A 27,516-nucleotide genomic window follows, 5' to 3' on the forward strand; every position below is an offset into this window, starting at 1 on the left:
AAAAAAAAAAAAAAAAAAAAAACTAGATAGCTACATGTTGAATACTACGCTATTGTTGGAGGTATGAGTTACATAATTACGTCTTAAGACAGGAAAAACAATATTAATTGGATAGGACACACATCCTTCCTCGGGACGAACCTCTGTTAGAGCCATATGTTGCATAACAGCCTATCGTGCTCATGTACTGAGAGATTGGTAGATTATAAGCGTTCTGACCATCATATTTAGAAATGTTTTGTTGATTGAATACGTGAGTATTTTTTAATAAATTAAACAAAAAAACAAACTTAGATACACACATGGGAGCGAATTCTGTAACTGTATTAGAACAAGATTTATTTAAAAACAAGTGGGTTAGAAATTTGTATTAGAAATATACCACTGTCTTATCAATGGGCCGAAATGGTGAATTTAAGTCTTGCTAATTGACTCATGTTTGGGCATGTCCATGTCCAGACTGGCAATTTTACAGTAAGGCCTTAGCCCCTATTATCAGTGTGAATGCTACAGCCTATTAACAAATATTCTCCATATTGAAACACAAAGGTGACTATTAGACAATGATAGCACGTTTGCAAACGGATGTTCAACATGTTAATCAAAATATGGGGCAGGCGTATATAAACAAACATAGGCGGTATAAATAGACGAACATTCAAATTGGAGTTGATACAACTGCAATACACAACTTACCGCAACCACAATATTTAGGCATGGAGCATGTTTCTGGTTGGACAGTGAGGGCCTCAACACACCCACAACTTGTTTATGTATCAAATCACCCCCCCCCCCCCCCCCCACTTTCCAGTTGTGAAAATAGCTCAAATATTACTGACAACCCCACCGAACCTATAACGCTAGCGCTAAGATATCACATTCCATTAGGTTTGTTAAAAATAGAGCACATCTAAAAATGCTACATCTCAATCAACTTCCTGACCTACGTAGTCTTTTCCCTATGTACCTTCAACCTTAAAACCATCGCGTGTAACTGAACCAGTATCAGCACTCCACATACTCCACTGTCTTATAGAAAACATTGCTACTGCTATTGCTGCTGTTGTTCCTGGGACTTGTTCTGTTTTGTTGCCTTAACCCGCTATCAACAGGCCAGATTGGTTCATCTTCAGAGATCCCTGGCGGGAGGGTATGTGCCCTTGGACTACATCGTGGAAGCCAGCACCATGCAGTCCATGGGCATATACACTTGCCTCATGGCTTAGTTCTTCATGGAGACCTGATCCATCAACCCTGGAACCTTCAGACCCGCGCAGCACTGGGCTCCTCAAACTCTCACACTATAATAGATCTACTTCGCAGTCACTGAAAATGGAATTCCTCTACCTTCTCTCTCTCTTCTCTCTCTCTCTCTTCTCTCTAGGGCTTCATTGGAATCGCGGCCTTTTTGGCCTACCTGGTGCTGATGGCAAAAGAGTACGTTTGTCTTTCTTTAACTTACCGCTACACACATCCAAATACTCACAACGTCTGTAATGATTAGCCAGGACTTTTTCCTGACCTCACCAAACACTTCTTGTGTACAAGAATGGAGAACAACTCTGACTACCTGTCCCAGTGGTGACTCTGATCTTCCCTCCCTCTGTTGTTAATGTGGGAAATACGCCTCCAGCGTGCTATCAGGCTGCATTGAGTAAGACAGTGCGGGAGTGTGGTGATGACTCATTGTGGACACCCCCCCCACCCCCCCCCCCCCTCCCCCTTATTGAGCCTTTGAACTGGCTAAACTATCGAGGCCTTCCAAAGCTCAGCCTCCAAGAACACCAGCAGACATTAGCCTACTTATCGCATGCACCCGGAAAGACAGAGGTTGACGTCGAATTTGAATGGGTGGCCTGCAGTGGGACCTTTTCAACTAAGTGCAGGAGCAGCCGCTCCAACTTTACGGTGTAGTCTAGTGTTGTCTGGTGTCAACTAAATTGAGCCTTTGAACTGGCTAAACTAATCGAGGCCTTCCAAAAGCTCAGCCTCCAAGAACACCAGACCATTAGCCTACTTATCGCATGCACCCGGGGTTGCGTCATGGGTGAGCCTGCAATGGACCTTTCCACTATGCAGCGCCGCCATACTGTAGCAGGCCAATCTTTGTCTGTTGGTCACTGTGTCTGTCTGTCCTCTCTAACCTCCTCCTAATCTTAAAGGAAGACACCTATATGGGACAGAGCACGATGAAAGAGCTCCAATTAGCTGGCACAGCTGTAGGTTTGTGCAGAGCGCTCTAGAAGCAATACAAGTCGGATGTACATCAAGTAGTATTTACACAGAGTAGCTAAACAAAATACAAATATATACAATACTCTAGGTAGCTTAGTCTGTGATGGTTTGACATTATTACATGAGTGTAGTTGTTACTAGAATTATTCCCAGAGAGTACAATGTTGCTCTGATCTTATTATTGTCTCTCTCTCTCTCTCGTTCTATTTTCAGGGCGTTCCTGGAGAACCAGGGAAGAGGGGCAAGATGGGTAGGCCGGTAAAGTTGTCTCAACATACTTTTATAGATAATTATTTATATGAACTGTTATGAAATGTGTTGATGTCAGCCACAGCAGATGCTGTGTTAAGATCTAACCCACATGCATAAGACAGCTATTGTCTCCAGAGACTGATACCGACAACCCTAACAGGACATGCGGTATATAGTGTCATGGAGGCTGCTGGCAATGATAGACATAGCTCAGAGCTGTGTTTAGCAAATGTTAGCTTATTGAACAGTCAGACCTCTTTCTCTGTCATTCGGTCCTCAGATCCTTATTTGTATTCAGTAGCGTTTTGCAGTGGGAAACAAGAGTGAGCATTCTTGTTGGACAAATTCACATTCAGCACCTCCCAGTTCAGAATTTCAAAATGTTTTGTGACCACTGAACATGACGTTTGTTTCAGTGAGTCAGTGTTCTAGTTCCAGCATGGTTCTACAATATTGTAGCCAGACCTGCTCTCAAGCTGAGAACTCCTTTAAGAGGTTTGGTGCAAAGGCCCGCAGTCACACATTTGTCTACATCATTGTATGCTTCTCTCTTTGTTATTTCCATTGCTAATAGAAGGGTTACTCTAGGTTGAACACGTCGGAGATGTGCTACAACGCGGGTTTTTTGGACATAATAAGAAAAGGCTCATATTGAAATGAGCTTATTTGGTCAGCTTTCTCTCGATGGGATCATGTAGTTTGGATACTTTTTAAAAATATCACCTTTATTGGACCAGGTAGGCCAGTTGAGCGCAAGTTCTCATTTACAACTGTGACCTGACCAAGTTAAAGCAAAGCAGTGTGACAAAAACAACAACACGGAGTTACACATAAACAAACGCACGGTCAATAACACAATAGAAACATCTATGTACAGTGTGTGCAAATGTAGGGGGGTAAGGCAATACATAGGCCAAAGAGGTAAAATAATTACAATTTAACAATAACACTGGAGTGATAGATGTGCAGATGATGATGTGCAAGTAGAGATACTGGAGTGCAAAGGAGCAAAAAAATTAAATAAAATGACAGTATGGGGAAGAGGTAGTTGGATGGGCTATTTACAGATGGGCTGTGTACAGATACAGGGATCGGTAAGCTGCTCTGACAGCTGATGCTTAAAGTTAGAGGGATATATAAGACTCCAGCTTCAGTGATTTTTGCAATTCATTCCAGTCATTGGCTGCAGAGAACTGGAAGGAAAGGCGGCCAAAGGAAGTGTTGGCTTTGGGGATGACCAGTGAAATATACCTGCTGGAGCGTGTGCTACGGGTGGGTGTTGCTATGGTGACCAGTGTGCTGAGAAGGCGGGGCTTTACCTAGCAAAGACTTATAGATGACCTGGAGCCAGTGGTGGGTAGTATATGGGGCTTTGGTGACAAAACGGATGGCACTGTGATGGACTACATCCAGTTTGCTGAGTAGAGTGTAGGAGGCTATTTTGTAAATGACATCGCCGAAGTCAAGGATAGTTAGGATAGTCAGTTTTACGAGGGTATGTTTGGCAGCATGAGTGAAGTATGCTTTCTTGCGAAATAGGGAGCCGATTCAATTTGAGATTGGAGATGCTTAAGTCTGGAAAGAGAGTTTACAGTCTAACCAGACACCTAGGTATTTGTAGTTGTCCACATATTCTAAGTCAGAACTGTCCAGAGTAGTGATACTAGTCGGGCAGGTGGGTGCGGGCAACAGTCGGTTGAAGAGCATGCATTTAGTTTTACTAGCGTTTAAAAGCAGTTGGAGGCCACGGAAGGAGTGTTGTATGGCATTGAAGCTTTTTTGGAGGCTTGTTAACAGTGTCCAAAGAAGGGCCAGATGTATACAGAATGGTGTCTGTGTAGAGGTGGATCAGAGAATCACCAGCAGCAAGAGCGACGTCATTGATATATACAGAGGAAAGAGTCTGCCCGAGAATTGAACCCTGCGGCACCTCCATAGAGACTGACAGAGGTCCGGACAACAGGCCCTCCGATTTGACACACTGAACTCTGTCTGAGAAGTAGTTGGTGAACCAGGCAGAGGCAGTCATTTGAGAAACCAAGGCTATTGAGTCTGCCGATAGGAATGCGGTGACTGACAGAGTCGAATTCCTTGGCCAGGTTGATGAAGACGGCTGCACAGTACTGTCTTTTATTGATGGTGGTTATATTGTTTAGGACCTTGAGCGTGGCTGAGGTGCACCCATGACCAGCTTGGAAATGGTCGGTGATCTGTTTGTTAACTTGGGTTTCAAAGATTTTAGAAAGGCAGGGCAGGATGGATATAGGTCTATAACAGTTTGGCTCTAGAGTGTCTCCCCCTTTGAAGAGTTGGATGACCGCGGCAGCTTTCCAATCTTTGGGGATCTCAGACGATACGAAAGCGAGGTTGAACAGGCTAGTAATAGGGGTTGCAACAATAGAAAGAGAGGGTCAAGATTTTAGAAAGAGAGGGTCCAGATTGTCTAGCCCAGCTGATTTTTAGGGATCCAGGCTTTGCAGCTCTTTCAGAACACCAGCTATCTGGATTTGGGTGAAGGAGAAGCTGCAACGGTGAGAGACTTGTTTCTGGAAAGGTGGATTTTTAAAAGTAGAAGCTCGAATTGTTTGGGCACAGACCTGAATAGTATGACAGAACTCTGCAGGCTATCTCTGCAGTAGATTGCAACTCTGCCCCCTTTGGCAGTTCTATCTTGTCGGAAGATGTTAGGGTTGGACATTTCAGGAGTTTTGGTGTCCTTCCTAAGCCATGATTCAGACACGGCTAGGACATCAGGGTTGGTGGACTGTGCTAAAGCAGTGAATAAAACAAACTTAGGGAGGAGGCTTCTAATGTTAACATGCTTGAAACCAAGGCTTTTACGGTTACAGAAGTCAACAAATGAGAGCGCCTGGGGAATGGGAGTGGTGCTGGGGGCTGCAGGGCCTGGTTTAACCTCTACATCAACAGAGGAGGAGTAGGATAAGGGTATGGCTAAAGGCTATCAGAACTGGTCGTCTTGTGCGTTCAGAACAGAGAGTAAGAGGAGCAGATTTCTGGGCGCGGAAGAATATATTCAAGGCATAATGTACAGACAAAGGTATGGTTGGATGTGAGTACAGTGGAGGTAAACCTAGGCATTGAGTGACGATGAGAGAGGTTTTGTCTCTAGAGGCACCAGTTAAGCCAGGTGAGGTCACCAAATGTTAGGGGGATGGAACAAATGGGCTATCTAAGGCATATTGGGCAGGGCTAGGGGCTCTACAGTGAAATAAGACAATCGCTAACCAAAACAGCAATAGACAAGTCATATTGACATTAGGGAGAGACATGTGTAACCGAGTGATCATAGGGTTCAATGAGTAGCACTAGATGTGGTCCCGTGTGGCTCAGTTGGTAGAGCATGGCGCTTGCAACGCCAGGGTTGTGGGTTCATTCCCCACGGGGGGACCAGGATGAATATGTATGAACTTTCCAATTTGTAAGTCGCTCTGGATAAGAGCGTCTGCTAAATGACTTAAATGTAAATGTAAATGAGTCAGGGAGCCAATTCCGTAGTCGCTGCTACACTAGGCGAGCTGGAGACACGGCGATTCAGACAGCTAGCGGGCCGGGGCAAGCAGATGGGCATCCGGCGACATCGCAACGGAAGAGCCTGTTGAGACCACCGCGGACCGTTACATTGGCAGACCAGTCGTTATGGATCGGCGGGGCTCCGTGTCGGCAGTAAAGGGTCCGGGTCAATTGGCAAAAGAGGTATTTTGGCCCAAGAATTGGCTGGTGGACTTCTTTGGCTAGCCGGGAGATGGGCCTAGCTCGAGTCTAGCTTCAGGTTAACTGGTGCTTGCTTCAGGACAGAGACGTTAGCCAGGAGTAGCCACTCGCATAGCAGCTAGCTGCGATGATCCGGTGTAAAGGTTCAGAGCTTGCAGTAGGAATCTGGAGATGTGGTAGAGAAAAAGCAGTCTGATATGCTCTGGGTTGATATCGCGCTGTTTAGACTGGCAGGAATTGACCAGGTTGAGGCTGGCTGATGTCCGAGTTAACGGTGAGGACTGCTAGCAGTGGCAAACTGACTAGTAGCTAGTTAGCTGTCTAGCTTCTGATGGGGGTTCCGATTCGAAAGTATAAAAATAGCAGATCCGTACCACAGTGGGTGAGGCGGGTTGCAGTATATTCAGTCCGTAGATGGAAAGTGAGAGAAAAATATATAGGATTCAAAGAAAGAAATAGAAAAATAACAACGAGGAATAAATACACAATGTGTAACGATAACTAGTATATACTATATACACAGGGTACCAGTACCGAGGCAATGTGCAAGAGTATGAGGTAATTAAGGTAGATATGTACATATAATGTAGGTAGGGGTAAAGTGACTAGGCAACAGGATAGATAGATAGCAGTAGCAACAGCATATGTCTAGAGTCAAGAGAGTCAATGCCGAGACTGCAAAACTTAAACTCAAATAGCTGCCTGTCCCTTTTAATGCTTGATTTGGTACATTAAATAATTCAGTACTTGACTTCTTTGTAATGACTAAGAAACTGCTAGCCATTTGGCTGCTAACAGCTGAGAACTGCTAGCTAACTGGCAAGCACATAAACAACTTCAGGAGTACAGGCCCCTAAAAATCGGTTGATCGCCCTCTAGTGACAAAGGGAAGAACTGACAAATGCACTGTCAAAGAGGAGAAACATTTTTTCTGTCAAGGAAAGGTTTTTATTTATAGAGGTTCCTGGTGGAGAGCCAGACGCGATTACCAGGATGGAACATGGGAGCCTCACTTGCGGTGGTGATCTGCCTGCTCTTTCTGATGGCAGGTTGTGCGCTGGAGTCTCACGCGGGCATCGTTCCATACCTCTTCTGCACATCTGAACTACTGAAAGCCAATGCAACCTGCTGCCTATTGGCTTTCAGTAAATAAGACTTACAAAGAAACGCAAGCCACTGTTGTTGAAGCGCTAGCGCGGCTTAGAAAAAAATATTCTCCAATGAGGTTATTATTTATGTGGTAGCTTTTAAGTGGGGATGTGTGTATAGTATGCATGCACTTGCATTCATGAGGGAGCGTTTGTATGTGCAGGCATTTTCTTTGTTTTGGCATATGTACAGTTTGTGTTTTTGAGTGTGTGCCTGCTCTCTTCCCCTCTGACGCATCTAGAGGTCAGCTTATTCCCTAGGGATCTTTGACTGCCTCACTTACAGTATGTCAAGTGGTAAAGCCATTCTCTGTACGCAGATTCACTTTTTAGGTTCAGCAGACTGTCTGTTAACTGTTAAACTCTGTTCTCACAATCTTACAATTGTTTGCCGACATTTAATACTTGCTGACAGAGGCTGTTTAGTTTTTCAGACAGAGTGGAAAGATGACCTGTGCCTGCAGAGATTTCTGATGTTGTCCTGTGACAATGATAAATTATATCCACATAGAAACAAAATGCACATAATCGCAGTGTATGTACTCACTCGCTCACTCACTCGCACATGCACATTTTGCGACTCCTGTGGCAGGCCGGGCGCAGTGCACGCAGACACGGTCGCCAGGTGCACGGTGTTTCCTCCGACACATTGGTGCGGCTGGCTTTCCGGGTTAAGCGGGCATTGTGTCAAGAAGCAGTGCGGCTTGGCTGGGTTGTGTTTCGGAGGACGCACGGCTCTCGACATTCGCCTCTCCCGAGTCCGTACGGGAGTTGCAGCGATGAGACAAGACTAACTACCAATTGGATACCACAAAAAAAACGAGTGGAGGCTGTTATAGCAGCAAAGGGGGTGACCAACTCCACATTAATACCCATGATTTTAGAATGAGATGGTCCAAGATGTCCACATACTTTTGATCATGTAGGGTACCTGCAGGATTTAAGTAAAGTTTTACCAGAGATTGCATTCGCAACACATTGACATTTTAATTCGGGATATGGGGATCCCTAAGGGCTCAGACATTTGCTGGCAGAGAGTACTTAGGATCTCTGAACCTAATTTGCGAATCGAGTACGTGCCCATTTTACATGTGGAATCAAAGGAAAAATCGGATGCCTTAGGGTGGTCCCTAAAACACGGCAGACGAATGCCAGATCCACTTTCGTTGCGACGTGTACAAGCCTTACGACACATTGCTTGCCCTCTTGGAGTACTGCTCAGCTACAGTCCCAGAGACCTTTACGTTTTATCCAATCAAATCATGTTTAGATGTTAGTTTGGTAGATTTGGATACTAAAGTTATTTTCAATTTAAGATGCCATTTTTGGGCTTAATTTATTCAGTGAGTTTGCTTAGCCTCTGGTGTAGTATTGTGTGGTGCAGACTGAAGACCTGTATAAATTAGTGTTTTTACTTAGCTCCAGAGTAATCAGATTGACAGAGTACACTCCTCGAAAGTAATGTGATGTAGTTTTGCAGACACAATAGCTTAAGAAAAGGGCTACCTGACATAATTCAAAACAGTCATCCATTAAATGAGTTGGGAAAAAATCATGTCTCTCTTCAAAGCAAATCTGCCTCTTTGAGTTGTGTTTTTGGCACAACAAGTCTGTTTCCACATTTGTTCCACTTCCATAAGGCAGTGATTATAGTATGATTTGTCATTGGGCTGGCAATTAAGGCAGTACAATTTGTCTGGGCTCGTGTTCCCCCCCATGCATTTGAAACCGCAATCGGCGGTCTCAACAAATATCACTCAGGCAGAATTTTCCTGTCAAAAGTATCCCCATTCATCTGAAAAGTTGCAAGATCGAATCCCTGAGCTGACAAGGTAAAATCTGTTCTGCCCCTGAACAAGGCATTTAACCCACTGTTACTAGGCCGTCATTGAAAATAAGAATTTGTTCTTGACTGACTTGCCTCGTAAAATAAATAAATATCTAGACATCTGATTTTCCAGCTCATTCCCTGGCACTGTAAAATGCACTAATTTTTTGTTTTTGTTATGTGGCGCTAGGTGAGGATTCTCCTCGTCTGCGAGCTTAGAGGGGTGTTCAATAGACTTTGTTGTTTAGAAACAAAACTGCTGCGTGCTCAACTATGGGGTAAAACAGACAGGGTTGGCTTAAATTGTTGACAACATGTAAACAATATTTAGTCTACAATCTTTATTGAAAATATGAATAAATGTGCACAACGAGCACTTGTCTCAAATACATTGTTGCAGTTGTTGGTTAGCTAGCTAGGTAATTTTAAACATAATAGCATAGACATTAAATCAGTCAAAAACACCTCAAAACAAGACATGATATCAAGAACAAGATAACCCTAGCTGAAACGAGCCACCTACGATTCCCCACACGACAGCTTCTTGTCATTGTTGCTAGCTATCTGGCCATCCAGAATCACAACAACTCAGACTTCTGCCCCATTGAAGCGTGCACATCATTTTCGTGACGTTCTCAGCTAACCTGTCTAAGGTGCTGTCAGTGACATTCTCAAATGGGATTATCTTGTGCACTTTGCAGCAGTTTAACCAACCCAGATTAAGCCCGCTCCTTGACTCAAGTGCATCTATTGAGAATGTTCTAGTCCAGGAGTATGTTTTAATATGGGTTTAATGTACTCATGGAGACTCTGAAAGTGTCATAACTTTACATACCTTTGAGCTTTGGAATATTATGAAGTTTGACAAAAAGTTACATCAATTTATGACTAAGGCTTCCTAAAACTAAATTACCTTTGTGTGTGAATGAAAGTATGAAACCTCAAGGAAAGCTTTGTCTGCAGATTACACCCATCTGGTAAGAAAGATGCATTTAATGATACACAGCTCTGCACATCCACCCCGATCATGAATAATGAACCATTCGCAATTGGCCTTCTAAAACAAGGCATACTGTAGAGGAAAAAGAGCAGAGCCCATCCATTACATTAAGTGTTCCTGGATGGTTTAGTTTAGTGTAGTGCCATTGCTCCTGTTCCAGTAGGGTGTTCTGAGGTTGTAGCTTCCCCTATCTTAAGCATAGCTCATATTAGCAACTCGGTTATTTCTAACAGGACTGACTGGCTGGCTGTGTTGTTCTCAGGCTCCTGAGTGGCGCAGCGGCCTAAGTCCCTGCATCTCAGTGCTAGAGGTGTCATTACAGACCCCGGTTCAATTCCAAGCTGTAGCACAACCGGCTGTGATTAGGAGTCCCAATGGGCGGTACACAATTCAATCGGCCCAGCGTCATTCGGGTTTGGCTGGGGTATTTGTTCTTTACTGACTTGCCAAGTTAAATACATTTTAAAAATGTAAATGTTTCTAAATTGAGCGGTAACAGTACACACCCGTTATGCTATGTGCTTTCAAATAATGGGTCATTTTGCAACTGATTTGAAGATGTTTTTGAATGTAATATGTCATGTTATATTTCACTTATGTTACAATTACTAGAAGCTATACAATTACTGCAATGGCTTTGCTGTGACTAAAATGAAAGTCTGTTGTGTAATAATAATCTAAAGGCAGAATTTGTGATATCCTGTAAGAGTTATTTCTGACCTGAAATGAATAAATGTAAGATAAATTGAGTTTGAATGTGAAACACTGTAGAATGCAAAAGTTTTCAACAACTCTGTGGTATGATAGCCCATTGTCGATATAAAACCTGATTTAGCATGCATTGTACTAGCACACGTTTTTTCTAGAGTGAATAAAAAATCAAATCAAAGCCAAAGGGCAAACAAAGATTGGGATGATGTCTTCATGATTTGTTTTTGATTTCTGAACAGCATCAGGGTCAAAGTTAGCCTGGTCCCAGATCTGTATCTGCTTTAGCCAACTCCTCTGCCATCTGCTCTGACCATCGGAGCACTTGTAGGTCTGGGACCAGACTAGCAGTAGCATTCTTACTTTCTTTATAATCAGACCTGGTGATACTATGCAATAGTACAAATGTAACTACTGTGATTAGTAGAACTACTGAGCATTAGTACAAATGGATGTACCAATCGCAGATTGTCGCTTTAACGCTGCTCTCTCTCCAGGGGTTTCCTGGAGACTTTGGTGAAAGAGGACCACCAGGACCAGACGGGGACCCAGTAAGTGAACAAACACGCACACACACAGCATTGGGCCATACAGTTTCTATCTAGGCATACTATATTACTTTACCCCACATCACTATTTAGGAAGGTGTAAAACCTCCACAGGCACTGTCCTACATAGTACACATCCACATCCCCTCTTTCCCAGTGAAATACTTTTCCATTTACCTCATTCTCACCTGTGTAATGAAGTGAAATCTTTAAGAGCACTTAACTCACCACACCAACCGCACACACACTCCCATACACACTCTTCCCCTGGCTTTTCACTCAGTGGGAATGTGGACTGTGATACTTTTCAACAATGATAAGAAAATCCTCTGACCACAAAGGATCCAAGAGATTGACTGTGTTTCCATGTTTTCTTTGTAAATACTTTTTGGACATACAGATGGACAGACAAGGTTTATGATACTGCATGTGTTTTTTGTAATATAGATTTTTTTTTCTCCATTGGCATCATTAATTGGCATCAAGGCCCTAAAAATTGTCAGACTCCAGCCATCCTAGTCATAGACTGTCTAGGCCCAAGAGGCTCCTAAATAGCTAAATAGACTGTCTAGGTCCAAGAGGCTCCTCAATAGCTTCTACCCCCAAGCCATAACACTCCTGAACAGCTATTTATATGGCTACCCAGACTATTTGCAGTTGGAAGCACAGAATTGTCTAGAATGTCATTGTATGCTGTAGCGTTAAGATTTCCCTTCGAACTAAGGGGCCTAGACCAAACCATTATTACAGCTGGCACTATGCATTGGGGCAGGTAGTGTTCTCCTGGCATCTGCCAAATCCAGATTAATCTGTTGGACGACCAGATGGTGAAGAGTGATTCATTAATCCATTGAACGCATTTCCAATACTCCAGAGTCCAATGGCAGAGAGCTTTCCACCACTGCAGCCGATGCTTGGCTATGCTCATGCTGATTTTAGGCTTTTGTGCGGCTGCCTGGCCATGGAAATCCATTTCATGAAACTCTCGACGATCAGTTCTGCAGCTCTAGCAGGGCAGAAATCTGACAAACTGACTTGTTGAAAGTCACTGAGCTCTTCAGCAAGGCCATTCTACTGCACTGCCAGTGTTTGTCTATGGAGATTGCATTGCTGTGTGCTCTATTTTATACATCTGTCTGCAACGTTTCAGGCTGAAATAGCTATGTTCACTCATTTGAAGGGGTGTCCACATGCTTTTGTGTATATATAGTGTATATTGTATGCCCCAGAAATCTGGAAATGATATTTTATGCTAATTCAAAAAAAATGTTCCACTAGTTATTTAAAAAAATAAGGGTCAAAATGATTGGCAACCTTTTTTTTCAATACTCTGCCACCTTCCCCTTGCGGGGATAATGGCACTGAGCCTTTTTCTAAAATGTTTTACGAGATTGGAGAACACATTGTGAGGGATCTTAGAACAATCCTGCAAACTGAATCAATACAGCCTGATCAACTCTAATAGAAGGAGATGTTGCGCTGCTTGAGGCACATGGTGGTCACACAACGTATCTGTATACCCACTCATATGAAATCCTAATTTATTTATTTCAACTGACAGATTTCCTTAAATGAACTGTAACGCAGTAAAATCTTTGAAATTGTTGTATGTTGCGTTTATACTTTTGTTCAGTATAGCTCAGTATTTGGTTATTTCTTTTATACAGTCTTTTTTTGGTAATCTTTATCAAGGGTGACAATAACTGTCAGGCTATTGCTATTGGAAGGTGAATGCAACAACAACCTCAGATTGGCTGATGAAGGCTGAAATAATTTGGCCGGTGGGCGGATCTCCACAGATCATGTCCCTCTATCTTTTCAGTTGACTTTATTTTCACTTTTCCTCTGGAAAAGGGAATTTAGCTCGTTTGAGTTTCTTGACTTCCTGCGAGGCTAGCCTCCATCTCTCTTCTCTTCAGAAAAAGGAGAGGAGAATAAAGTGATCCTTTCATCATGGGCTGCAAGGCAGGAGGAAATGGGCATGGCACGTAGCAAAGGGGGCGAGGCAGGGGGTCAACAATCCTCTCTGTGTCCCGCTGCAACTGTTCTCTTCTCGCATTGCCAGGGAAGATAGAACCTGGAGATTACATGAACTGTAGCAGGACGGACAGCGGGCCTAGCTCCCAATTCACCTGCTCTCACACATGCACGAGCATGCACTAACATTCGCACACACACAAATGTCCCTCACCACCCCCTTCCTTAGTCTTCACTAAACACTCTTCTGAGCGTGTTTGTTTAAAAAAAGCAGGTCATTTTTAAAATGTGATTTCGCCTTCATTTAACCAGGTAAGCTAGTTGAGAACAAGTTCTCATTTGCAACTGCGACCTGGCCAAGATAAAGCAAAGCAGTGCGACACAAACAACAACACAGAGTTACACATGGAATAAAAAAGCGTACAGTCAATAACACAATAGAAAAAAAGAAAGTCTATATACAGGGTGTGCAAATGGGGTGAGGCAGGCAATAAATAGGCCACCGAAGCGAAGTAATTACAATTTAGCAGATTAACACTGGAGTGATAAATGAGCAGATGATGATGTGCAAGTAGAGATGCTGGTGTGCAAAAGAGCAGAAAAGTAAATAAAAACAATATGGGGATGAGGTAGGTAGATCGGGTGGGCTATTTACAGATGGATCCAGCATATATCCCCAGAAACCTGTTCTCTCTCTCTCTCTCTAGCGCTCTCACAATCACACTTCCTCTCTTCCTCTTTCCTCTCCAAGGGTTTGCTCGGAGCCCGTGGTCCTAATGGAGTTCTTGGACTTATTGTAAGTATAAACTGTGTCTGTGCCTCTGTTTGCTTCTGTGTACCATTTTTATGTTTGTTTTATTGGTTTGTGTGCACGGGTGTCAACATCCATTTGCACCCAACACTGGCTTTGAAGACCATATCTTCAAAAGGCGTGGAGAGCCGTTTAATGTACTGTAAGTCTTTTAATTGGTTGGATATGTTCAGAATGACTTACTGCCTGGCCCATATTTTCCCACGAGGCACACACTGATTGAATCAACGTCGTTTCCACATGGAATTGACGTCTGTGCCCCGTGGGGGTGGCTTTTTGTTGGCCACGCGACACGACCCAAAGACATCTCAGAAGCCCCGTGACAGAATGGCCTTCCCTTCCTTTATCCTGCCTGGGATCTATAAATGACACTCCAAACAGCACACGGCCCTCAATCTACACCAATTCCCCCAGAGACTAACAAGGGAGCTGCTGGGTACATCCCAATGATCTCTCCTTTCTCCCCAAGTGTGCATTTGTTCACTTCCCTTCATGGATTTGAAAGGAATTTACTGGTAGATGGAAACTCCCTCAGCACCAATCCAATGCTTTTAAATTGTTGAGAAGTAGTGAACAAGTGCACACTAAAGGAGGAATGAGAGATTATTGGGGGTGCGCACGCTGTGTCCTCGGATTCCTTTCTAATTTGGCTTTATAAAGAGCCAGTTCCTCCGTCATGGGCGAAATTGCATCTGACTATAATGTTTCCCTAGTTTTCTCCCGTCCGCTTTGTTCCTCGCAGCTCCCCCTACTCTATCCTCAGCCACCAGCAGGCCTATACTTGGAAATGCTGAGGGCCTCTAATTACAGCTGTGCCCTTAGTCTCAGTCTGACTAGGCATCCACCTGATCCTGGTGGTAAACACAGCAGCCCTTTCCTCTGCCACCGAGCCACATTTCTGTTTGCTTGTAAATATACAACTGCCATTTTCGAGCCAACACCCCACCGTTGCACCATTTGGGATCCAGCCTGTGACAGTTTCCGTGGCCCATTTGCTACTGTTTGAATGCGCATAGGTCAACATTATCTGCAGGCCTTCAATCGAGCACAGGATTCTTTCTAATAAGACTCCTTTGTTTCCTTTGTAATGGCCGTCAAAGACTTGGATCATGTCTCGAATTTGAGCAAACTTGAACACACACTGGAGAGAAGGAAAGTAATACTCTTCTCTTTTGGGACACCCAGTTCTGAATCCTCGAACTTAGAGGGACCTCCTAACTGAATGAAACTCAAAGCATGCATTCACACGCAGCCACACACACACACACACACAGCCACACACACACACACACACACACACAGATCCAGCTAACGCCATGCTCTCAAAGGCATGAAAATGTCATTAAATTAATCTCCAACCCAATACACCCAATCTATGTATTTGGTGCTTATACCTAGGAACAGAGGAACTAGCTGGAAGATATTCACTATCATTAGAGTAACACTTGACAGTGTTTTGAATTGTGAAACACTTCCTGATTTCCTTCCTCAAGGGGTGCGTTCCAGGTCACCTACATTGTACATTTTTTGGGGGGTGATTCAACGTACAATTGTAAGGCAACCAGCTGTGATAGGATTGTGAGTTTTGTAGCATATAGCTGTACTAACATACATTCTCAAGTTGAGTTGTATGTTCACTCAACTTTGAATTTTAGGTTGAGTGAACATTCATTTCATCTTGAGAATTTATTCAACATTATTTGCATATGTCCCCGTGTAAAATGTAAGTATTTATGACAATATATAACATATATCATAAGGCCTTTGAGGGCCTAGTTACTGTACACCCTAAAGCAGTGGTCTAAAAGTTGCATTATGCTGGCTTGCAAAGTAATGTATATTCCTATTGGAATCCAGTCAGAGTGAGGATATCCAACAATTTGACATTTTTATTATCTCTAACCTACATTGAGAATAACTGCCAGGGTAATGTACATTTGTCATTTTACTCAACAAGCTTGTTGAAATTCAGCTCAATTCGAGTAGAGTTTGTTGATTAAATTAACAATTGTAAGGCAACCAGCTGCAATGGGAGTGTGACTTTTCTCAACATTTGGACATGTACTGTAGCTGAACAAACATACAGTGTTGCCTTCCAAAGGCAAACATGAATTTGTAATTTTACTCAACAAGCTTTTTCAAATTTCAAATTCCTCACTTCAAGCAGAGTTTGTTGAGTCAACACACTTTAACACATTAGCTCAAAGTCTTGTCCTTCTGAAGTCCACTAAACTCGCATAATAACACTGATTAAGCAATTGGTTAAATTGGCTTTTTACAGACCAGATTATCAGGACATTAATATGGCTTTGTGTCTCTCTCCTTCTGGCCTCAGGGTGACATGGGACCTAATGGGAAGGTGGGCCTTCCAGGACCCAATGGACTGAAGGTGATCACACACACACACACAGAGGGCCTTTGCACCTACCTTACTCCTTTATAACCCCACTAGTGTAGTAGTATACTGTACATCTGGGAAAATATGAGTTTCTGCTCCTGTTAAAGTAGTGAGTTACTGTTGTCCTATCTATACTATATGGAATAATACTGCCAATTTAATTAGATGCCTTCGTGGAACTTTAACAAACAGTTTGTTGTTGTTGACCAGTGCAGCTCCACAATAATATAGTGAATAATACTAAGTTACTGATTTATTGGTGTGGGACAGGCCAGACAGGAAAGGGGACAGTTTGATTGGTCCTAATCTCTATATGTCTGTGTGTTTCTTGCAGGGGGTGCCCGGCAACCCAGGAGAACCAGGACTGAAAGGTGATAAGGTGATCTGAATATTCCCGTTATTGGCCTGTGATTGAGCAGCATGTGATGGATAATGTACTGGATAATGTTAAAAACTGGCATTTTTACAGAAATGTTGATTAATCTACATTGTCCTTGTAAAAATAACCTTAATAAAGTAAAGTAAATATAGGCCATCATACAGTAAGTCAAGGAAGCCAACACTCCCCTCCCTGTTCTCTCTTGTTCTTAATTTGGGTGGTTCGATCCCTGAATGGTGATTGGCTCACAGCCAATATACCACTGGTATGACAAAACATGTATTTTTACTGCTCTAATTACGTTGATAAGCACCTCGGGTTTGTGATATATGGCCAATATACCACGGCTAAGGGCTGTGTCCAGACACTCCGCGTTGCGTCGTGGTATAAGAACAGCCCTTATCTGTGGTATATTGGCCATATACCACACACTCTCGTGCCGTATTGCTTAAACATGCCCCGGTGAACTCATCTATTGAATTGAGTGTCAGAGACATATGGATGGATGTTACTACATCCATACATTTACTCATTGGCATCAGCACCACGTGGAACAGGTGTATTAGACCGCTGTGCCACTCGGAGGGGATAACATTTATTGAAATTACTGGAATTCTGATAGACTTTGGTTTTTAATGTAAATATATATTTTAATCGTATTATTATATGTAGTAGAAAGCGATGGGTTAGAAGAAGCCTACATGACCAACCCATAAAGTAAAATGTAACATCCATATATGGCCAGCTATGTAAACTTTAACATTGATTTATCCTGCAATAGATGTCGTTCAATTGGTAACATAAATTTTTGTCTTCTTCTAATGCCTCTTAAGGGGGAAAAGTAACTGAATGTAATCAAAATGCGTTACTGCGTGTGGTTTATCCAAAAGTTACGTTACTGATTACAATTTTGGACAGGTAACTACTAACTGTAACAGATTACATTTAGAAAGTAACCTACCCAACCCTAGTGATCGGGTATAGGGAATGCTAATCGTTGCAAAGTTGTAATGAGTATTGTCTTGTGGTAGAATGTTGAATATGAGCAATAGAACGCAGGCATTTCACTTTTGCTAACGGTGTTCTCTCTTTCCCCCTCCATTCTTTCACTTCCTCCAACCACATTAGGGTGACATTGGGCTTCATGGAGAGCAGGGAAAGATCGGCTTCCAAGGAGACAAGGTAGAACCCAAACCCCCCAGGTTAACCCTTTAATTTCCTCTCCGCTTACCTCCGACTGCCCAAGCAAATGTACACACTCACACACAGAGCCTTGGCCTTGGAGATGTGAACCAAAGTCGTGCATGTCTGACGGCTGGTGAAGTTCCCATCGATCTCATTGGATATCATGCTTTCAGAGTTGTTCTGTTGCTGCTGAGTTTATTAAGATAATTGGGGTCTGTGTATCTAACAGGGTGTTCCGGGTACTCCAGGGTTGCCAGGTACCAGAGGAAAACCAGGACTTCAGGTGAGTTCTCCCGCTATGAATTGCATTGGGATAAGGGTTTTAGTTTGGCCATGCAAAATGCATCACCATCACCGTTTTTGCTCTGTACTGAAAGTGCTCGAATTGATATGCACAATTCTTTGAAGATGTTATTAATAGTGGACTAATGAACAAAATAGATGCCATATCTTAATTTAAGCCAGTTTCACATGACGTTTTAGTAGACACTCTTATCCAGATCGACTTAGAGTAGTGAGAGCATACATTTTCATGCTTTCTCGTACTGGTCCCTTGTGGGAGTCCAACCCACAACCATGTTCTACCCAACTGAGCAACATGGGACCACGTGGCAGGAAAATAATCATGCAGCAACAGTAAATGTGAATTGTTATGTGGCTTTTAGTTATTGGTCCAAAATTCCTGTAAGGCATATTGTATGATCTGTTTGATGTTGTGTTCATATATTTGGCAAGCGTGGTAAGGAGTAACAGAAGGAGCTCATCCTAGAGCGATATGTTCAATTTGTCCTGATGGTGGCGCTATGGGGCCTGTGTTTATGAGTAGTCTAGAGGAAAAAGAAACGCACACCTATTTAGGCGAGGTGCTGGCTAGCGGAGTGGAAAACTTGAAAATAAAGGAGAGCCGCACACTCTAAGAGCTCAGATGCAAAAATGTAATGTCCAACGTTTCGACAGGCAAGCTGTCTTCATCAGGATAATGAGTAGTGTTTATGAGTAGTACCTGAAGATGTGCATCAGGAGTATTGATAGTGTTTCACGATTAAACATTTCACATACATAAATATGTATGTACAGTGCATTCGGAAAGTATTCAGACCCTTAACTTTTTCCAGATTTTGTTAAGTTACAGCCTTATTCTAAAATGGATTAAAATATAATAATCCACATCAATCTACACACGATACTCCATAATGACAAAGCAAAAGCTATTTAAAAAAAAAATCTTTGCAAATGTATTAAAAATAAAAAACAGAAATACCTTATTTACATAAGTATTCAGACCCATTGCTATGAGACTCGAAATTCAGCTAAGGTGCATCCTGGTTCCATTGATCATCCTTGAGCTGTTTCTACAACTTGATTGGAGTCCACCTGTGGTAAATTCAATTTTTTGGACATGATTTGTAAAGGCACACACCTGTCTATATAAGGTCCCACAGTTGACAATGCATGTCAGAGCAAAGAAAAAGCCATGAGGTCAAAGGAATTGTCCGCAGATGGGTTGGGTTAAATGCGGAAGACACATTTCAGTTGAAGGCATTCAGTTGTACAACTGACTAGGTATCCCCCTTTCCCTTTAGCGCTCCAAGACAGGATTGTATCGAGGCACAGATCTGGGGAAGGGTACCAAAAGCTTTCTGCAGCATTGAAGGTCCTCAAGAACGCAGTGGCCTTCATCATTCTTAAATGGAAGAAGTTTGGAACCACCAAGACTCTGACTAGAGCTGGCAGCCCGGCCACATTGAGAAATCGGGGGAGAAGGGCCTTCGTCAGGGAGGTGACCAAGAACCCAATGGTCACTCTGACAAAGCTTCAGAGTTCCTCTGTGGAGATGGGAGAACCTTGCAGAAGGACAACCATCTCTGCAGCACTCCACCAATCAGGCATTTTTGGTAGAGTGGCCAGATGCAAGCCATTCCTCAGTAAAAGGCACATGACAGCCTGCTTGGAGTTTGCTAAAAGGCACATAAAGGACTCTCAGACAATGAGAACAAGATTCTATGATCTGATGAAACCAAGATTGAACTCTTTGGCCTGAATGCCAAGCGTCACGTCTGGAGGAAACCAGGCACCGCTCATCACCTGGCCAATAACATCCCTCGGTGAAGCATGGTGGTCGCAGCATCATGAAGTGAGGGTGTTTTTCAACGGCAGGGAGTGGGAGACCAGTCAGAATCAAGGGAAAGGTGAACGGAGCAAAGTATAGAGATCCTTGATGAAAACCTAATCCAGAGCGCTCAGGACCTCAGACTGGGGCGAAGGTTCACCTTCCTACAGGACAATGACCCTAATCACACAGCCAAGACAACACATGATTGGCTTAGGGACAAGTCTCTGCATGTCTTTGAGTGGCCCAGCCAGAGCCCGGACTTGAACCCATTCAAACATCTCTGGAGAGACCTGAAAATAACTGTGCAGCGACGCTCCCCATCCAACCAGACAGAACATGAGAGGATCTGCAGAGAAGAATGGTTGAAACTCCCCAAATACAGGTGTGCCAAGCTTGTAGCATCATACCATGAAGGCTCGAGGCTGTAATTGCTGTCAAAGGTGCTTCAACAAAGTACTGAGTAAAGGGTTCTGAATGCTCATGTAAATGTTTCCGGTTTTTATATGTAATGAATTTGCAAGAAATTCTAAAAACCTGTTTTTGCATTGTCATTCTGGGGTATTGTGTGTAGATTGATGAGATTTTATTTTTTATTTTATCCATTTTAAAATAAGGCTGTAATGTAACAAAATGTGGGAAAAGTTAAGGGGTCTGAATAGGCTGCTGGACATGCTGTTGGACAGGAACAATCATTAATGCAAGCAAATTGGCTTATTGCGGGCATATTGTTTGATTATGTGCATCCGTAGACGCCATGTACCAAATTTGGCACTGATCAGTCGAGCGGTTCTGGAGAAGAAGACATTTAAAGTAGTCTGTATCATAAATAATTGTCTCAAATTGTCTAAAATATTGTATGATCTGTTTAATTTTTAGTTGTGATATTTGGCAAGCATGGTAAGGAGTACAGAAGTAGCGCATCCTAGGGCAATATGTCCAATTTGTGCTGATGGTGGCACAGCTTGCAGCTTTAATTTTCCTTGCATTTCCCTCCTACTCCCAGGGCAGGCCAGGAGAGAGAGGGCCTGATGCTGTACCTGGCCTTCCAGGAGCAGAGGTAGCCACTTACAGTACACATGCACACATGCATGTACACACACACACAAGTACACAACAACAACAACATAAATATGTTCCCTTTTCTCTCTAAATCACAGGGTTTCCCTGGAGACATTGGGCCTCCTGGAGAGAATGGCTTAGAAGGCCCAAATGTGAGTAAATAACTTTTGTTCTTTTTGGGATCTGTTGAATGTTAGTATGACCCACATGAAAAAATACTAATGCATGCTATGGTATAAATACTGTAGTATTACTGTATTACTGCAGACTAGTATTGTTTTTGCAAACATTTTGCAGACATTGCATACAGTTTACTAAAGTATAAATACTGCACTATTACCATAGTTAAAAAACGATAGTATTTCAGGCATATCTGTAGTATTTACTATTGGGTTTTTGATTTATTATCTTTGACATAGAAGTGGGGGCTTCTACAAATACTAAAAGAGCAAACTTTCCATAACCTGTTCGTAGGTAGGACTGCAGTCTGAACCGCTTGTTCAGCGCTTCTGCTCTTTTCTGTAACCTGTATAGAACACAATATATGTTCTATACTCAAGGTTGGGTACGTTACTTTCTAAATGTAATTCGTTACAGTTAGTAGTTACCTGTCCAATTCTAATCAGTAACGTAACTTTTGGATTACCCAAACTCAGTAACATAATCGGATTACAATCAGTTACTTTTAGATTACTTTCCCATTAAGAGGCATTAGAAGAAGACAACAATTTATGTTACCAATTGAACAACATCTATTGCAGATTAAATCATTGTTAAAGTTTACATAGCTGGCCATTTATGGATGTTACATTTTACTTGATGGGTTCTTCTAACCCATCGCTTTCTACTACATATAATAATATGTTTAAATTATATCTTTACATTAATATATGTAATTTATAAGTCCAAAAATGGATGTAGAAACTACAGATTTCTCCTTTAAATTGATCAAAAGTCTGCAAGTTTGAGCATGTGTCCATTAGGCCTATGGATTTTTTTTTTTTTATCAGCTTAAATTAGATTGAGCAATAAAAGCCCCACTTTTATTCCACAGGTTGGGATCTGCACTATGCAGCTGTTGTAAGAGCGCATTTTTCACTGGCTGTCCACTGGTTTCGAAAACAATGATTGATAGGCAGCTTAAACTTCTTGAATTCAACCCTTATTGGGTTCAAATGCACATTTCGATTGGTGAACAGCCATCCACAACAACCACAATCCGTAAGGCGCAAATAGCTAAATGAGAGAGCAGCAGTGTGATTCACATCAATGCGCTATGTAGATATCAATAATAAGTCATTTCCTTATCGCCTTTAGATGTTAGATAATCTTTGGATGCCGACAGCAGTCGCACCATTGGAAGACATAGCTACAAAAGCCTATTCCTGCTCTTTTCCCACGATCCATGAAACAAATTTGGTGTGTCATTTTTATCTTAACCTTTATTTAACTAGGCAAGTCAGTTAAGAACAAATTCTTATTTACAATGACAGCCTTCCAGGGAACAGTGGTTTAACTGCCTTGTTCAGGGGCAGAAAGACAGATTTTTATCTTGTCAGCTCGGGATTCGATCCAGCAATCCTTCGGTTACTTGCCAAACTTTCTAACCACTAGGCTATCTGCCGCCCCAAAAGTAGTCACAAAACGTAGTCATAAAGTAGTCAGTAGTAACAAAACGTCATCATAGTGGTCTCTGACTTGTGGTCAGACTCGCAGAGGTGGAACAAACTTAAACTTGCGCCTTTTTTCAATGCTGATTTGAATGTCATTCAGAGCAGAGAATCAAACATCCTTTCTGAATTTAAAAGTAATCCTCGAAGTAATCCTCTAGTTTTTCAAAAGTGTCTGTAATCTGATTTAAAAAAAAATGTTGCTGGTAACAGATGCCAGTTTCTTGTAATCCCTTACATGTAAGAGATGTTACTCCCCAACCCTGTCTATACTTGGCATGTAGGTTTCTCACTCATGGGTGGCACAAGTTAGAATATGAGGGTTGGGAATGGGTGGGGAATATGCAAATTAAATGCTGTAGTAGTACAATAGTTAAAAGATTTATTAGTATTTAAACACTACAGAGTGTTTTTGTGGATAATACTGTAGTATTGTATATTAAGTACTACACATGATCGAGGGATACTACAGTTAAACAATAAGGCCAGAGGAGGTGTGGTATATGGCCAATATACCACGGTTAAGGGCTGTTCTTATACACAACGCAAAGCTGAGTGCCTGGACACAGTCCTTAGCCGTGGTATATAGGCCAAATACCATAAAACCCAGAGGTTCCGTATTGCTATTACTCCGGAGTTCCGGAGTTCCAAATTAAGCAGCAGCAGCTGAAAAGATGAGCTCCTACAAATATTGAAATTTAAATGTTTTTTTAGAGTAAAGTACATCGAAAAAATCAAAAGAAAACTGCAAACTGAATAGGAGACCAAACAAGCAGCAAACAAAGAAGAAAGGCTTTTGAAAAAGTAACAATTTTTCATAAAATTATACCGTTTTCTTAGCTAGCTAAGTTGTTTACCTGTTGCTAGGCAGTTGCTAGGGACATTCCTGAAAGAAGCTAGCTAGCTAACAAGGAGTGTCTAGTTGGCAGAAGAGAAGAAGGGACAAAGAAGGGACAAAGTGGGACAAAATAAGGACAGAAGAAAAGGGAAGGGGACATTAAGGTGAAGCAGTCCTCTAAAGACACAAAAGACATAATACAAGAAACAACACTTCTATTGCCTCTCCCTCTACGATACGCACTTCCGGTTTGGTTTGGAGCGAGTAGTTGCATTCCGCTTTGCTCCACAGGTAGTATTACAGTAGTATTACATTTCATTTCATTACAGTACAACAGTTTGATTTGTTTGATCTTAGCTGGCTACATAGCCGTCTTTGTATCCAAGATAATTGTGTAGTCTAGAGTAATTGTCGAGGTTACCTAGCCAGTTAGAGGTTACCTAGCCAGCTACACTTTCAAACAAAGTCAACAACGCAGCCACTGCTAGCTAGCCTATTTCACCAGCCAGCAGTACTATATCATTTTAGTCAATAAGATTTTTTGCAACGTAAGCTTAACTTTCTGAACATTCGAGACGTGTAGTCCACTTGTCATTCCAATCTCCTTTGCATTAGCGTAGCCTCTTCTGTAGCCTGTCAACTATGTGTCTGTCTATCCCTGTTCTCTCCTCTCTGCACAGACCATACAACGCTTCACACCGCGTGGCCGCTGCTACTCTAACCTGGTGGTCCCAGCGCGCACGACCCACGTGGAGTTCCAGGTCTCAGGCAGCCTCTGGAACTGCCGATCTGCAGCCAACAAGGCAGAGTTCATCTCAGCCTATGCTTCCCTCCAGTCCCTCGACTTCTTGGCACTGACGGAAACATGGATTACCACTGATAACACTGCTACTCCTACTGCTCTCTCCTCGTCTGCCCACGTGTTCTCGCACACACCCGAGAGCTTCTGGTCAGCGGGGTGGTGGCACTGGGATCCTCATCTCTCCCAAGTGGACATTCTCTCTTCTCCCCTGACCCATCTGTCTATCGCCTCCTTTGAATTCCATGCTGTCACAGTTACCAGCCCTTTCAAGCTTAACATCCTTTCATTTATCGCCCTCCAGGTTCCCTTGGAGAGTTCATCAATGAGCTTGACGCCCTGTAAGTTCCTTTCCTGAGGATGGCTCACCTCTCAAGTTCTGGGTGACTTTAACCTCCCCACGTCTACCTTTGACTCATTCCTCTCTGCCTCCTTCTTTCCACTCCTCTCCTCTTTTGACCTCACCCTCTCACCTTCCCCCCCTACTCACAAAGGCAGGCAATACGCTTGACCTCATCTTTACTAGATGCTGTTCTTCCACTAATCTCATTGCAACTCCCCTCCAAGTCTCCGACCACTACCTTGTATCCTTTTCCCTCTCGCTCTCATCCAACACTTCCCACACTGCCCCTACTCGGATGGTATCGCGCCGTCCCACCTTCGCTCTCTCTCCCCCGCTACTCTCTCCTCTTCCATCCTATCATCTCTTCCTCTGCTCAAACCTTCTCCAACCTATTCCTGATTCTGCCTCCTCAACCCTCCTCTCCTCCTTTCTGCATCCTTTGACTCTCTATGTCCCCTATCCTCCAGGCCGGCTCGGTCCTCCCCTCCTGCTCCGTGGCTCGACGACTCATTGCGAGCTCACAGAACAGGGCTCCGGGCAGCCGAGCGGATGGAGGAAAACTCGCCTCCCTGCGGACCTGGCATCCTTTCACTCCTCCTCTCTACATTCTCCTCTTCTGTCTCTGCTGCTAAAGCCAATTTCTACCACTCTAAATTCCAAGCATCTGCCTCTAACCCTAGGAAGCTCTTTGCCACCTTCTCCCTCCTCCTGAATCCTCCTCCCTCCTCCCCCCTCCTCCCCTCTGCTGATGACTTCGTCAACCATTTTGAAAAGAAGGTCGACGACATCCGATCCTCGTTTGCTAAGTCAAAACGACACGCCTGTTCTGCTCACCACTGCCCTACCCTGTGCTTTGACCTCTTTCTCCCCTCTCTCTCCAGATGAAATCTCGGCGTCTTGTGACGGCCGGCCGCCCAACAACCTGCCCGCTTGACCCTATCCCCTCCTCTCTTCTCCAGACCATTTCCGGAGACCTTCTCCTTACCTCACCTCGCTCATCAACTCATCCTTGACCGCTGGCTACGTCCCTTCCGTCTTCAAGAGAGCGAGAGTTGCACCCCTTCTGAAAAAACCTACACTCGATCCCTCCGATGTCAACAACTACAGACCAGTATCCCTTCTTTCTTTTCTCTCCAAAAACTCTTGAACGTGCCGTCCTTGGCCAGCTCTCCTGCTATCTCTCTCAGAATGACCTTCTTGATCCAAATCAGTCAGGTTTCAAGCCTAGTCATTCAACTGAGACTGCTCTTCTCTGTGTCACGGAGGCGCTCCGCACTGCTAAAGCTAACTCTCTCTCCTCTGCTCTCATCCTTCTAGACCTATCGGCTGCCTTTGATACTGTGAACCATCAGATCCTCCTCTCCACCCTCTCCGAGCTGGGCATCTCCGGCGCGGCCCACGCTTGGATTGCGTCCTACCTGACAGGTCGCTCCTACCAGGTGGCGTGGCGAGAATCTGTCTCCGCACCACGTGCTCTCACCACTGGTGTCCCCCAGGGCTCTGTTCTAGGCCCTCTCCTATTCTCGCTATACACCAAGTCACTTGGCTCTGTCATATCCTCACATGGTCTCTCCTATCATTGCTATGCAGACGACACACAATTAATCTTCTCCTTTCCCCCCTCTGATAACCAGGTAGTGATCGCATCTCTGCATGTCTGGCAGACATATCAGTGTGGATGACGGATCACCACCTCAAGCTGAACCTCGGCAGACGGAGCTGCTCTTCCTCCCGGGGAAGGACTGCCCGTTCCATGATCTCGCCATCACGGTTGCAAACTCCATTGTGTCCTCCTCCCAGAGTGCTAAGAACCTTGGCGTGATCCTGGACAACACCCTGTCGTTCTCACTAACATCAAGGCGGTGACCCGTTCCTGTAGGTTCATGCTCTACAACATTCGCAGAGTACGACCCTGCCTCACGCAGGAAGCGGCGCAGGTCCTAATCCAGGCACTTGTCATCTCCCGTCTGGATTACTGCAACTCGCTGTTGGCTGGGCTCCCTGCCTGTGCCATTAAACCCCTACAACTCATCCAGAACGCCGCAGCCCGTCTGGTGTTCACTTTCCCAAGTTCTCTCACGTCACCCGCTCCTCCGCTCTCTCCACTGGCTTCCAGTTGAAGCTCGCATCCGCTACAAGACCATGGTGCTTGCCTACGGAGCTGTGAGGGGAACGGCACCTCCGTACCTTCAGGCTCTGATCAGGCCCTACACCCAAACAAGGGCACTGCGTTCATCACCTCTGGCCTGCTCGCCTCCCTACCTCTGAGGAAGTACAGTTCCCGCTCAGCCCAGTCAAACCTGTTCGCTGCTCTGGCACCCCAATGGTGGAACAAACTCCCCTCACGCCCGCCAGGTCAGCGGAGTCAATCACCACCTTCCGGAGACACCTGAAACCCCACCTCTTTAGGAATACCTAGGATAGGATAAAGTAATCCTTCTAACCCCCCCCCCCTTAAAAGAGTTAGATGCACTATTGTAAAGTGTTGTTCCA

At 43.7% G+C, this 27,516-nt stretch overlaps 1 protein-coding gene across 1 annotated transcript in view; it reads left to right on the forward strand.

The window, feature by feature from the left end:
* Positions 1 to 27,516, forward strand: part of LOC111961212 (collagen alpha-1(XXVII) chain B-like) — a 210,349-nt gene that overhangs the window by 67,689 nt on the left and 115,144 nt on the right. Inside the window, 11 exon segments of the mRNA XM_023983294.2 lie at positions 1,385 to 1,397; positions 1,400 to 1,437; positions 2,449 to 2,493; positions 11,401 to 11,454; positions 14,180 to 14,224; positions 16,575 to 16,628; positions 16,972 to 17,016; positions 18,145 to 18,198; positions 18,431 to 18,484; positions 21,318 to 21,371; positions 21,472 to 21,525. Coding sequence (XP_023839062.1) covers positions 1,385 to 1,397; positions 1,400 to 1,437; positions 2,449 to 2,493; positions 11,401 to 11,454; positions 14,180 to 14,224; positions 16,575 to 16,628; positions 16,972 to 17,016; positions 18,145 to 18,198; positions 18,431 to 18,484; positions 21,318 to 21,371; positions 21,472 to 21,525 — 510 coding nt within the window.

This window comes from Salvelinus sp. IW2-2015, linkage group LG4q.1:29 (genome assembly GCF_002910315.2).
Source record: "Salvelinus sp. IW2-2015 linkage group LG4q.1:29, ASM291031v2, whole genome shotgun sequence".
Taxonomy (NCBI): domain Eukaryota; kingdom Metazoa; phylum Chordata; class Actinopteri; order Salmoniformes; family Salmonidae; genus Salvelinus; species Salvelinus sp. IW2-2015.